Source organism: Astatotilapia calliptera, chromosome 22, assembly GCF_900246225.1.
Source record: "Astatotilapia calliptera chromosome 22, fAstCal1.2, whole genome shotgun sequence".
Classification (NCBI taxonomy): domain Eukaryota; kingdom Metazoa; phylum Chordata; class Actinopteri; order Cichliformes; family Cichlidae; genus Astatotilapia; species Astatotilapia calliptera.
Genome location: NC_039322.1, coordinates 10,413,889 through 10,426,768, shown reverse-complemented (window position 1 = coordinate 10,426,768; position 12,880 = coordinate 10,413,889). Strand labels below are relative to the sequence as shown.

At 44.2% G+C, this 12,880-nt stretch overlaps 1 protein-coding gene across 1 annotated transcript; it reads right to left on the bottom strand.

Moving 5' to 3' along the window:
• Nucleotides 1-344: 344 nt before the first annotated feature.
• LOC113015043 (transcription factor 19-like) lies at nucleotides 345-11,567 on the bottom strand. The gene is made up of 5 exons (XM_026156944.1): nucleotides 11,176-11,567; nucleotides 5,797-5,966; nucleotides 3,623-4,016; nucleotides 2,880-3,375; nucleotides 345-2,641 (listed from the first exon to the last, which is right to left on the bottom strand). The coding sequence occupies exons 1-5, from the start codon at nucleotides 11,444-11,446 to the stop codon at nucleotides 2,302-2,304; spliced, it is 1,671 nt and encodes a 556-aa protein (XP_026012729.1). The 5' UTR covers nucleotides 11,447-11,567; the 3' UTR covers nucleotides 345-2,301.
• Between the last annotated feature and the right edge of the window lie 1,313 nt (nucleotides 11,568-12,880).

Sequence of the window (12,880 nt, the reverse complement as noted above, 5' to 3'; positions counted from 1 at the left end):
TCATTTAAAACTTACAGTCTGTGTCACGCTGCCCGTTTTAACTTCTCAGCAATTAAAACATTTCACGCCCTCACTGACGGCTCATTTTAAAACAGTTGTAACTGCGAGGGTCACACAAGCATCCTTTTAAAGACACCTCTAACTGTCTGGTGAGCCACATGAAAGCGGAAAAACAGGTGCAAGCCAAGGTGCCGTTATCAGAGCAGCACGACGCCGAACAGCAGCGAGGTGGAGACGACACACGTGTAAGAGAAGCCATGAAGGCGTAAACAGACGTTTAAATATCGAGAGAGAGAGAAAACTGCAAACAAACTCAATTTAAGACCCCAGAAAGCAAAACTGCCTGAAGATCTGCAGAGAAAGAACAAACCTTTTATTTTTAAGACTGTTAAACAAAAACCTTGCATTTCACACGAGGTCATATTGTTAATCTGTGTATAACTAATATTGTATTATTGCAGCAGCGTGAAAAAACCTCAGGTCTTTCAGAAACTCATTTTATTGTGATATGTTGTTGAACATTAAAACGGACAAAAATACTCAAACTACTAAAAACAGTTTGCGCACATTAAGATGCTTGGATTTCTTTTTTAACTAATCCACTGAATTGAGAATGAAGTGATAAATCAGTGCACAGATTTTTTTAATATATACACACACAAATATATTTTTCCCTCAACCATCTGCTGGATTTCTGACAATTAGCAAAGCAGCAAGAGAGGCTGTGTCAGCGTCCAAGCACCAGTGAAACTGACTAAATCCAGGTTAAGTGAACTGCAAGCAATCAATGTTGCACTCCACATCAACCTTTATCGACTTTAGCATGTAATATATATATATTTCTGTATTTTTATCATCCTGTTTTTGATGTTATTGCTCAAAAAAATGAAATTTTCCCAGTTTAAGCTCGCTGCAGCGCTCCCATTTGTGGTACAATAAAAGGGGGAAAAAACACATAAAACACCAGCACAGACTTTTCATTACAACACTATCATATCGCATGTGAACAGAGATGGAGCCATTATAAAGACTGTAAGAGTGGAGCAGATTTGAGTGGGAAAAAGAGGACGTTTCCACTCCAGATGAGCCAGAACATGTAGAAATTTGGAATTAAATAAAAAGCAAGGTGCTTGAGAAAGATTTTGGCGTTCCACACTTTGATTTCATACTCACACGCAGCACCGAAGTGAAGATGTCTGCTGTTCAGAGACAGTTCAGTCAGGTCCAGCACTTTTCACTCAGGACTGAAGCACCCATTTTGGCCACAGAGTTCAGTAGTGTGAAGAGTCTCTTGAAAGTGGAAGCACAGCTGAAGAGACGACCCTAAAAATCATCTGTGACATCAAAACTCATCCCACCAGTCAGAGGCGACGAGATCATTTTTACGAGTCTGTTTTTTCCTGTTACATCAGCGGATTATACGACATGACATCTGACTGGTAATGAGTCCTGCCTTCAGCAGCAGCCACACTGCCAGCCTGCACTCAGTCACAAACACATCCCAGAAACCAGCAGCTGCTGCTACAGAAGTGCCTTCAAACATTTGATTAGCATCCCAGGAGCACTTCTCATCAGCAGCGTCAACACGAGTCTGCTGACACATTTCTTGGCATTTCACGTCGAATGATTACAGATCTACTCCTACACAGCAGCTACCACTCAAGAAAGCCGCACTCAAATCTCCAATGAAGTCTGATTACCTAGCAACATTGTTTTTAATGGCTTTGAAATTGTGAAGGTGGCAGCGGAACAAGATTTAGGACGTTAAAGAGCTTTTTATAGAGTCCAGCAATGGCCTGAATTTTCCTGAATGCAATTTGCTCCCTGGACAGCCACGCTGGAGATGTGCTCAAACATTGTGTTTTCCTGCTCTGATTGCGCCTCTCCAGGCAGTCAAAGCCATAATGAAATCCAAACTGAGACATTTCATTAGAGTTTTGCCTCCTCCTCCAAAAGCCTAAGCTCTGAGGCTGAGTGGGCTCCAGGTTCGTGGAGTAACTCTGTTACTGTCGGGTCACAAATGCTCAAACTTTGTAAAATCAGGATGTAAAAAATATCAAAGGAAATTCTTTTCTTGAATTAACAGCCGTGTTTGAGGCGAGAGAAAAGCGCCGCGTGCTCGTGCAGAGCGGCTCAGCGGTCATTAGATGAAGTCGCAGCCTGTCTTCAAAGGCAAAAATCTTAATTTCCACTTTATGACTGAAGGAAAAGAAGCGTTTAAGGAGGGGAAAGTGTCAGCTTTAAAGTTCAAAGTGAGGCTTTTGATTTCATTTAATCATCCAGAATTTGGCTTCCCTGCCGTCAGCGACAGCCGCAGTGGAAGTCAGCGTTGGGGTCCATCAGGAGTTTCTTGCGGTCGACGTGCAGACAGTCTATGTGGTACCAGGCGTCGCACACGTCACACTGGATCCACTGCACCGTGTCCTGCTGGGGCAGCCGGCACCGCGGCGCCGCGCACGGCTCCACCGTGCCAACCATCACGTCGTCCTCTTCCTCGTCGTCTTCGTCCTCGTCCGAGGAGGAAGAGGAGGAGCCGGAGGAGGAGGAGGCCGAGGAGGTAGAGGATGAAGACGAGGAGGACGGAGAGGGCAGGGAAGGCCGTGGGGGGAGGGGGTGTTTCCTGGGGCGGCCGCGTCGCTTACTTCAAGGAAGGAAAACATAAACAGGAAGAAATGAGAAGGCTTGGAGGTGACATCACAAAAAAAAAGGAGGAACAAATACATTTGTTTTTTTTAAACTGTTGCCACTCCATGCCTCACAGAGGAGCTTCAGGCCTTGTTTAATATGAAGCTCCAACATTGTACAGTTTGTATATATGACAGAAAATCATACAGGGCTGTGCTTTGTAGAGAATTTTTAGAAAAACCTTCCAAACTCACCCTGTTGGATGATGAAATCGGTTGAACTGCACGCTAACTCTCTCGTCTGCGCGGATCCTCACCGACGGCGAGGCCAGGTTGTAGTTCTCCCCTCCCACCACCAATGGGGAGAATACGGGGGAGCTGTTGGCTCTCCGCCTCCCTCTCGCTGCGGTCGGGGAGCAATGGGCAGGCTTCTGCTGGCGGAAGGCCGCGATGTTTCCGTGCACCACCGTCTTGACTCTGTTCACCTTCTCCGCCTCTTGTTTGCTTGTGAAGGATGCCTGGAAGAGGTGCTCGTTGAGTCTGCTGTTTGTCATGGCTCCGTGGAAGCTGCCGATGGTCCTGATACCGACGGGGAAGGGCTTGGCCTCCAGCGGCCTGCGGATGTCGCTGTGAGTTTTGGGCTGCAGCTGAGGAGGCGGCGGCGAGCTGAAACCTTCAGATTCAGACTTGTAGAGCCTCCGCCTCTTCTTCCCCCGTGCTCTCTGTCCATCCTCCACAACTCCTGCCAAAACTAAGATCAACAGAAAGAGAGCAAGGTAATGTAAGTGGAGACAGAAGCTAATCACACCACTAATTTGTTCTTTTCCCTCCTTTTTTTGCAAGTAAAATCCTTGAAAAGAAAGCAGTAACTTCATAAACTAATATTAAGTCTTTTTAAAAGCTGCCAAAAACAATTTCATGGTAAAAATCTGCAGCTTCATGTCAAAAAGCTCCAGAGAGTAAGCAGTGTCATTCTGCAGCACGCCGCTGTGCTTTACCTCCTCGACTTCTGGGCTCGTCAGAGCTGTCGTCCTCCAGCAGCACCGTGTGAGCCGACTTCCTCCTGCTCCTGGAGGTCTGCGGGAGGGCCTTCGTCTGAGGCAGTGAAGCTGCAGAGGTGAATGATGGAGGAGTGGAGTGTGGGAGCAGGGAGGAAAAGCCCACGGCAAGAGGAGGCGAGGTCGAGGTGCCGGGGTCAGAGACGGTTCCCTCGTGGCTGTGGCTCCTCTTGAAGGTCCAGGCGCTGCCCTTCATCTTGCTCAGGCTGCCGATGGAGTTGAGGATGACCGTGGCTCTGTTGATGGACAGCTTCGAAAGGTCCAGGTTGGCAGCTACCTTGCGGTCCAAGCTGGTCCTAATCCTGTTCTGCAAGTCGGACGAGAAGGTTCCCGCCTAGGAAACCAGATATAAATATTTCATTTAAACCTTCACGAAGCGTAGGCCAAATGTCAATATCCAGAGGTGCGAGTCTAATTTGTCTGGCTGATGCATTTCTTTCCAGAAAAGTCATGGCACCTTTGAGATAATAAATCTGCTTCTGCCTCTTGCTGCAAATCAACTCCATGCATCAGCACTTTTTTAATTGAAGTAGAAAAGTACGATTGCACATGATTTAATCTTCAAATTTCATTTAGTGAGAGTATGCCTCCATGTCTTCATAGATAAAATGCTTTGGGGATTTTCTGTGGGCTTGTTATTGTTTACCAGACATTGTGGTACATTTTTATTGGCATTCTGAATACAAATAGTGCCCAGCACCACCTAATGAACGATGGCTGCACACACTTTGACACAGGAGTGGGATGAAAATTACAGGGTAGAGTCGACATCAACATTTTCATTACTGTCAACATATTACAGGAAAAAAAAAAGAAGGTAGAAGAAGGCATGTTAGTCCTTTCATTAGTTTCTGTATCGACTCACCTGTCTGTGGCACTCAGACCAAAGACAACAATTTAAAAACCACTGACATCTTTCATCTTTGTAAGAAATCCCATCTTAAGCTGTCACTGTAATTTCTAACAAATCCTTCAAACAGAAACACATAAAGTGCATTTGTTGAAAGACATTTGGTTTCCTAGTGAGTATTTAGAGCAGCAGGGCTGTGAGGGACCAAATCAAGAAGCTATAATAACAGTCTCTGACAAGCATCTAAAATTAATGTCCTTATCGCAACTGGGGAATATTCGTTTTCTTCCCCCCTATACAGCCGCTACATTAATGCTGCTACTTTGGTAGCCTACATCATGGGTCACGTGATCTTTTGCCTTGGGGGACGTTAGCCTGCAAGCAAAGAAGGCTGCTGGTGCTACAGAATCTGACTCTTACGTGCATTAAGAAAACGAGACTCAGATGTAACTTTCAGGAATATTTGTTGTATTTTTAGCATAACGGAGAATCAGAGCAAGCACACAAGCTTACAGATCCATGGGCACCACAATTCTGAGGCCGTCATTCTACCGTTAATGTTACTGCAAACTATTCATTCAGAAATCCTCTAACATTTGCAGACATTAGCAAACATAGTACAGAGGCTGGAAAAAGACTTTGAGCCCACTACCCGAATCTATCCGCCCATTTTCTTTAAAGCTTTTCCAGTTCAGGGTTGCAGAGGAGCTGGAGCCCGTCTGTCACAGAGTATCAGGACGGCACACTCTGGACTGGCTGCCACACGACTATACACACCTACAGCTGATTTACAAGCACCCGTTAATCTAATGCAGGAGTGAATTGTTAACAGTGGCTCTGTAGGCTAGAGATTTACTCAACAGAACAATTTAACTTTTTAAGAAAGGTTTAAAATGACTGAAATAGACACAAAATATCTGTAAACTCACTGTTTAACCTCGTCTGTTGAACTTGGCTTGAGTTTTTAAATTTTCATACTTTTAGACTTGTCGATTAGTAAGTTTCTCCCTCCTGTATAATCAATGCAGACTGCTAAAAATAATATTGAGGAATGTCTGAACTGTGTAATGTTGACATATGGACATTAGCAGTGTCACATGGTGCATTTACTCATGCAGCAGACAGAACATGTCCAGATTTATCCTTTGACCCCAGACTTGGTGAGAAACACGAACCTTCGATATCTTTATTTTTTAAGAAAAGTGTCACCATGAGTCTGGCTTCATACTGAATGTAAATAGTTGATTCCAAACCACGGACTTACTTTTGGAAGCGTGATTGCATCGAAGTCCAGCGGGCGAACTTTAACCTTCTGGAAGAGGAAGTAGAACTCCGGGTTCCCTGGATCAGTCTGGCCTCCGAAGATCAGCGTGTCGCCGTCCGAGAGCTCCCACTGTATGCCCGGCTGGAGGCGGACTTCATTGACCCATGTGCCTAGAAACACAAGACCAAGAAGATTTGAAGAAATGTTAAACTACACACTGCCGGGCACAGATCAGCCCTCAAAATAAAACGTTTTAGAGGTTTCTAGGAGGTCACACTGACATGTAAAGTAGTGGGAAACTCTCTGAAGACACAAACGAGCAACAGTTTTACAACTGAAGGCCGACGTTACCGGAGGCTAGATATTCACAGAGCTTTTTAATATATGAATCTGACAGGGGCAAAAAAAAGAATAAATCATGAGAGCAGAGCCCTGAAATAAAGTCATTCGGTGACTGTGTGTTTACAGCTTCCAGAATCTAGGAGAAATGTAAAACAGTCTGCGAGATGGACCCAGAACTGAGGAGCTGGAAGGCTACAAGGCAATCACACGGCCATGACAGCACAGCACAAAATGAGAAATGCGGGGCGAATACTAAAATGTAACTTTAATAGCAAAAATGAAAAATGTGGGAAACAGACTGTGAAATTACTTGAAAAATTAGGCAGTAAGGGTGCAGTTTAGATTCTGAGCCTGTCGGACAGCGACTGAATGAAGACGCAACGCTCACTCTTAATCTCCCCCTTCCTCACTCCGTGCATCTTCCTGTCTACTTCAGACTGCACTGACGACTCTCAGCAACCTGAGGTTCAGACTCTATCTTGTGTCCTGAATTACTCATGAATTTTTTTGTTTGGTTCTTCTGTTTGTACATTTGCTTTTATTTGTTCTCCTGAAAGTTGAGTTTACTGGTCCATTTCACACTCTCAGCTGTGAACGACCCGTTGAGACCGAATGAAATGGACCTCCTCGGTGCGACTGCTTTTCAAAGCCGGCGTGTGAACGCGTAACATGTTAATTGTCTTCATTCACAGCAGAATGCACCTGGCGGCAGGTATTAAGTTTCAAACCAAATGTCTTAAACTCCTGTTTTTGTGGTGCCTTTTTTGCACAATTTTGTATCCATCAGGCTGTCCTATTATTTCTAACTAAGGCTGAAGCTGATGGCTCTTTTCTTTCCTGCAGGCTCTGAATGGGCTTTTTGGAGTCCTGCAGCAAACACAGTCGGTCCATTTTCAGTGACAGATGATGCTTCTGCATTACGGCATCTGACAGAAATCTACGCATCTATCTGTTCGTGTCAGCCCCGACTGTTCGGATACGCAATAGTTAAAGCTTTTATTTTACCGGGCTATAAGAATCAGCCAGGATTTTATAAACTTTTTTTCTTTTTATTTGCATGACCAACAGCTGTAATCAAACCAAATGTGATTTGTAAGTAGAAAAAGATGTGGAACGGAGACATGTTTGGCATGTTTGCTTGTAAACTGACATCGCTGATTAATCCATTTATGAAACGCCTGACATTTAATTTATTTTCCGTCTGAAAACTGAACAATTAATCAAATATTTTCTGTCAGCTCTATTCTTAAGCGTAACATTTCTTTTATACGGTGAGCCTGCGGCCCGTTCAGCTGCACAGAGCAGCCGCGCGCATTCTCGCATTGACACCGGTCGGCATCATCTGATAACGCCGCCACAGATATTCATAGACTCTGACATTTTAATAACAAAGGTAATCTTTTGATCAGATATATCCTGTTAATAATATAGAATCACGTGTTGCGACCTCACTGGATGGTGTGAAGCAATGCATACACACATTCAGTGGCCACTTTATTAGGTACACCTCGTTAATACCAGTAATTGCCTTCTTTTTGGTTCAAATTCAACAAGGTGCTGAAACATTAATCAGACATATTGGTCAATGTTGACAGGACAGCTTCACACAGCTGCTGCGCATCACTGTGAATTTCCAGTTCCACCACATCCTGAAGGTGAGCTGGTGATTGTGGAGGCCATTCAAGTAAAGTGAACTCATTGTCATGTTCAAGAAACCAGTTTGAGCTTTGTGACACGGTGCATTACTCTGCTGGAAGCAGCCATCAAATGATGGGCACACTGCTGTCATAAAGGAATAGACATGTTCAGCAACAACACTGAGGTAAGCTGTAGTGTTTAATGAAGGCTCGGTGGGTACTAAGGAGTGTACAGAGAAAATATCCATTACACCGTTAGATCTCCACCAGCAGCCTCAACGACTGATACGAGCCAGGATAGAGTCATCCTTTCCCTTTCTAGTCTCTTCTGTAGTGCAGTTCTGAGGATACAGCCCATTGGATCTGTGTCCTCAGTTTCCTGTTTATAGTGGCGTCCCAGGTGGTGCGGTCTTCTGCTGCTGCGGCCCATCTGCTTTGATATGTTATGCATTCAGAGATGCTCTTCTGCAGACACTGCTAGTAACAAACGGTTATTTAAGCTACCGTTTCCTTTGTATGAAGCAGTCTGGTGTCCTCTGATGTCCAACATCATCAAAGTCACTTAAACCAGCGGTCCCCAACCTTTTTTTGCGCCACGCACCGGTTTATGCCCGAAAACATTTTCATGGACCGGCCTTTAAGGTGTCGCGGATAAATACAACAAAATAAAACTAGTACCGGTACCGAAAAAAAGAAAATTTATTCATAACACACGTGAAAAGACCCAGGAAAATGGTAAACGATAAAAACCGATAATAAAATAACCCTGAAAACCATACGTTTCACACCTGAGCCTCAACTCTCGCGGCCTGGTACCAAACGACTCACAGACCGGTACCGGTCCGAGGCCCGGGGGTTGGGGACCACTGACTTAAATCACCTTTCACCCGAAGCTCAGCTTGAACTTCAGCAGATCAACTTGATCACATGTATGTGACTAAATAAATTGCTGCCGTGTGATTGGCTCGTTAGATATTTGAGTTGACAACCAGAAGCTTGACAAATTTATCATATTTATCACTACCCAGTGTCAGGTTTATACCACAGTATTGGTAATTACCAAAATCACTCCATGTTTCTGTACTGGTCAGTTCATCATTTCAATGCTAAAACATCATTGTTGTTACTGTTATCCATGAATTTTCAAATATACTGCTTTACAAAAAAGTAACACGCATCATTATTTTTTTAGTTAAGATGTCAAATTCCAAACTATTTAATTGCATTCCTGAGCAGATACATTTGTTTCAGTGGTTGAATTTTATGCTTGTTTGATTTCTGACTTCTCAGAGAGATTCTGTGTTTTGGCTCGAATTTTGCTACAAAAACATGACTTCAGTTAGAAATTTCTCTCTCCTGTTCAAAAACAGTAAAGTGTCTAAAATGCAGAGAACGTGCCGAACAGGAAAGAGGCTGTATTAAACCACTTTGTGATGCAGGCCGGCCTTTGAAACAAATGGGGTAAAAAGTGTTCTTGCAGTGTGGTCAAGTATGCCTCGGAGTTGATTGCCGGGAGCCGTACTTACAAAAATACGTCAAGGAAGAAGAAAACGAAAGCTGGCTGAAGAGAATGTCAGGCTAAAAGTCAGTGCTAGAAGGAAGAAGACCAGACAGAAGGATGCTCATTTACCTCTGACCTTTACAGGTAATTGCTTCTAGATCATATTCTGAGCAGACGACTGAACAAACGATGCTTAAAGAGAGCAGCTGCTAAGAAGAAATCCAGAAACTCCTCCAAACGCTGGACTGCTCTGAGGTTCTGGAAGAAAGCACTCTGGATGAAAGAGTCCAAGCCTGTGCTCTTTAATCAACACCTATAACAGGTGTTGAAACATACACTCACAGGTCAGGTGTCTTACACTGCGCACCTCAAAGCTGATACACGTTATGCTTTGTTTAAGATGTAAAGAGGAACTTTCCCCTATATTAAATGCATATTTTATCTTCTGCTGGTTTGCTGTAGAGATGCTGCTTTCACTTGAATTTAACTGAACCAGATGGCAACTTGTCTTGCAGTACCAAAAGTGGAGCCAAGTCTCTTCCCAGAATGCACAGTTACCCCAAAAAGAAATAAATACATCTGCAAAAATCGTGAGCTTGTTTTAAATCATTTCATATTAGGACAATTTGCTTTCTAAAAACGACAACAACAAACCATGGCACCAACATTACAGCACAGCTGAGGGGCAACCCCGTCAGTGTTTACATCCTGTCACGTTGTCATTAGCAGGAGCCCCTCGTCACGGCTAAATGCCCATTTACTTCCTTCAGAATGATACGCTAGCAGGTGTAACAGAGTAGTAAACAGTTCCTACACGAAACTGCTCACAACAAGGTTTGTGGATGTTTTTGAGGAACCAGGTGAGGATTTGTGTAAGAAGGACACGGCTGCTGATTTGTTTTTTTTTATCAAATTTTTTGGTGTTTTGAAACCAAACAGTGGGACTGCCATTTAGATCAGTTACAGCACAGAAATAAGCAGCATCTTTAAAACAGATGGAATTGCAGCACTGCAGAGGAGAAATACATGCATTCAAATTTATAATTACAAATAAAACGTGTACACAATCCATTTGAAGCTAACGTCATGCTTCGTGCTCACACTTGCATGGATGGTAAAATCAGGGTCAAAGATCAGGAACAACTGAGTTTAATTAATTCCTTATCACCAACACGCTTTAATTTGAGTTTGATTGTTTGTTTGTTTTTAAACAAATCAAACTAAAATGCTTCTCGGTGGGCTGAAAAATTCTGTAACTGTAACGGTTCCGATAAAATAAAAGTTCTGGGGGCAGCGATAAGAAAAGTTTTTGAAGTTGAGGTTCCAGAGATGCTCTTTGTTCGTGATGCACGCGAGTCTTTACCTGCACGCCTACAGCTGTGTTCAGGAGCGTAATGGCTCACTTCGTTTTGATAATTCGGTCGGTAAATAAGAAGAAGAATGTTTTCACTGCTCGAGTGCACAACAGAGCTTTAGGGGAGGGTTAATTAAGATTTCTGTTTCAGTTTAGTTTCATTTTTTTTAGTTTGATTTTTATATTTCCAGAGAAGATGCGACACATTTTGAAGGCTGCTGAGTGAGAGTCCTGCAGACGTGCTGAAGCCTCATTGATAACTTTGAATAAATTGTCAAAGTTTCAAACTAAAGGACATGTTTTACTGTATTCTTAGAATTTTTTGAGGACTGTTTTTCATGTCAGTTCACTGAAATGTGTTTTCACACTCATTTCAACCTGACTTTAATAAAATACTTCTTCCGTTCTCAGTAGAAGTGGTGTTATTCCTGTAAACAGGTGTGTTTTTACCTCATTCTCTTCCACAATGACTGAGGGAGGGTGTGAAAGTGTGAGAATCTCAGGTTGACTGTGATGCTGTGTGTGATTCAGCCCTCGTGTCTCACCATGGCTGCTCCTGTCCTTAATGTGGACCCTCCATCCTTCCTCCTCTTGAGCTTCGACTCCTTCGCCCGTCTCCCTCTCGGCTTCGAGCTCAGCGTGGATGCGGGACACCGACGGCGAGTCCAGTGTGACGTCGCACAGCTCCGCCGCTCGACCCAGGCGGAACACCGAGTGGTTCTGCGCCGGCCTGAAGGTGTACAGGTCCCGCGCAGATTCGCCTGCCGACGACCCGATCCGAAGCAGCTGGAAGCACGGCTGCACCCCAGCCAGCATGGCTGAAGCCTGCGATTGTCTGCCACCACGAAACCCCCCCCAACCTGCCCCACCCAGAGGCCACCCCTGATCTGTGACAGGCCCTGAGTTAGAGCAAGTTACGATCCATTTTTGAACAAACCTGTGCTAGTGAAGAAGAGCTAAAATGAAGCCATTTGCGTTCGACCCAAGAGCACTGACAGCTACCAGCGATCTATACTTGACGATAAAATATTCCTGACATGCACCAGAAAGCAGCGAGTGTGAAGGTTACAGACAGGTGCAGCCGCTTTGAGCAACAGGTGTTTGCATTAGTATGGAAAGCTGATGTCTTCTTGTGTCCTCCTGTGCAGACATGAATAAGTAATGAGGATATAGAGTAGCATATAAGCCGGTGAAGTGTGGAAATGAGCTCCCACACTCTGTTATGAGGCCCAGTTTAAACAGACTAAATCCCCCGTGGAGTGGAGGCTAGAAGACGGTGGGCCCAAGAATAAAGAGCTGCTGTGATGCGGACCGAGCCCACGCTAATGTACCGCAAATATTAAACCCCGGAAAAGTAAACCTGGTGGTAACAGGTGTGACTTTTAGCTGGAAAAGTAATATTTTTCAGGTTTGAGCAGCTGTCAGCAGAGGCCTGATCTCTGTGCGTGTGCGTTTGTGTGTGTGGAGGAGATTAAAATCCCAGGCTCGCTGACATCAATTGACATGAGCCGACTCACATGTGGGAAGCCTGACAGGGTGCACCAGCTGGGGACTGTCTAATCTGAAAGAAAACAAGAGAAAAGTCACTCAGATGTAAGGTGCTTTTTCTTAATTGCTCCACTTCGTGTCTGAAGGAGGAAAAAAAACAGCTGAGAAATACAACTTATCTGACACTTAGAGAGGACAGAAAAGCTTAAAACCCCTTTTGTCACATCACACGGTGCAGCAGGTGAAGTAAGAGGATATCACACTTGTGTTAACTGTACAGCAGAGCAGAAAAACCCTGTCAGCTGCACTTTTTTAAGAGGTGGCTGCATCGTGCATCAGTTGCCTGCAGACTCCTTGACAATCACGGGATCAGCACACAAAGCAAAGCACACAAACCGAAACAAATTCACACAAAAAACTCGCTTTTTCAAATAAAAACTCAATATATTCTCGTTTAAATGCGCATATTTGACGAAGCCCTGATTGCCTGGCGTTAAAATGAGGTTTAAGATAAGCAGTGGTTGCCGATCAGAAGCAGGCTGAAGCTAGCTGACGTTAGTTCCTTGTAGGTGGAGTGAAAGTCAAAGCAGCCACTTACAACAATGACAAAGCTGCGCACCGACTTCATGTCTTTAAATCCTCAGATCCACGCAGATTGACTCACTCCACGGCTCAGCGGGGGCGTTTCACCCATAAAACACCGGCTTAACTTTATTTTTCTGCGGTATTCTGTCGCCGCTGTTTGCCGGACTTCGGTGGGTC

Coding starts and splice junctions, on each gene's coding strand:
- LOC113015043 (XM_026156944.1), bottom strand. CDS start 11,446: ATGCTGGCTGGGGTGCAGCCGTGCTTCCAGCTGCTTCGGATCGGGTCG. Junction 5,967..11,175: donor TAAGGACAGGAGCAGCCATG/GTGAGACACGAG, acceptor TTGTGTTTCTAG/GCACATGGGTCAATGAAGTC. Junction 3,376..3,622: donor CGAGCCCAGAAGTCGAGGAG/GTAAAGCACAGC, acceptor TGTTGATCTTAG/TTTTGGCAGGAGTTGTGGAG.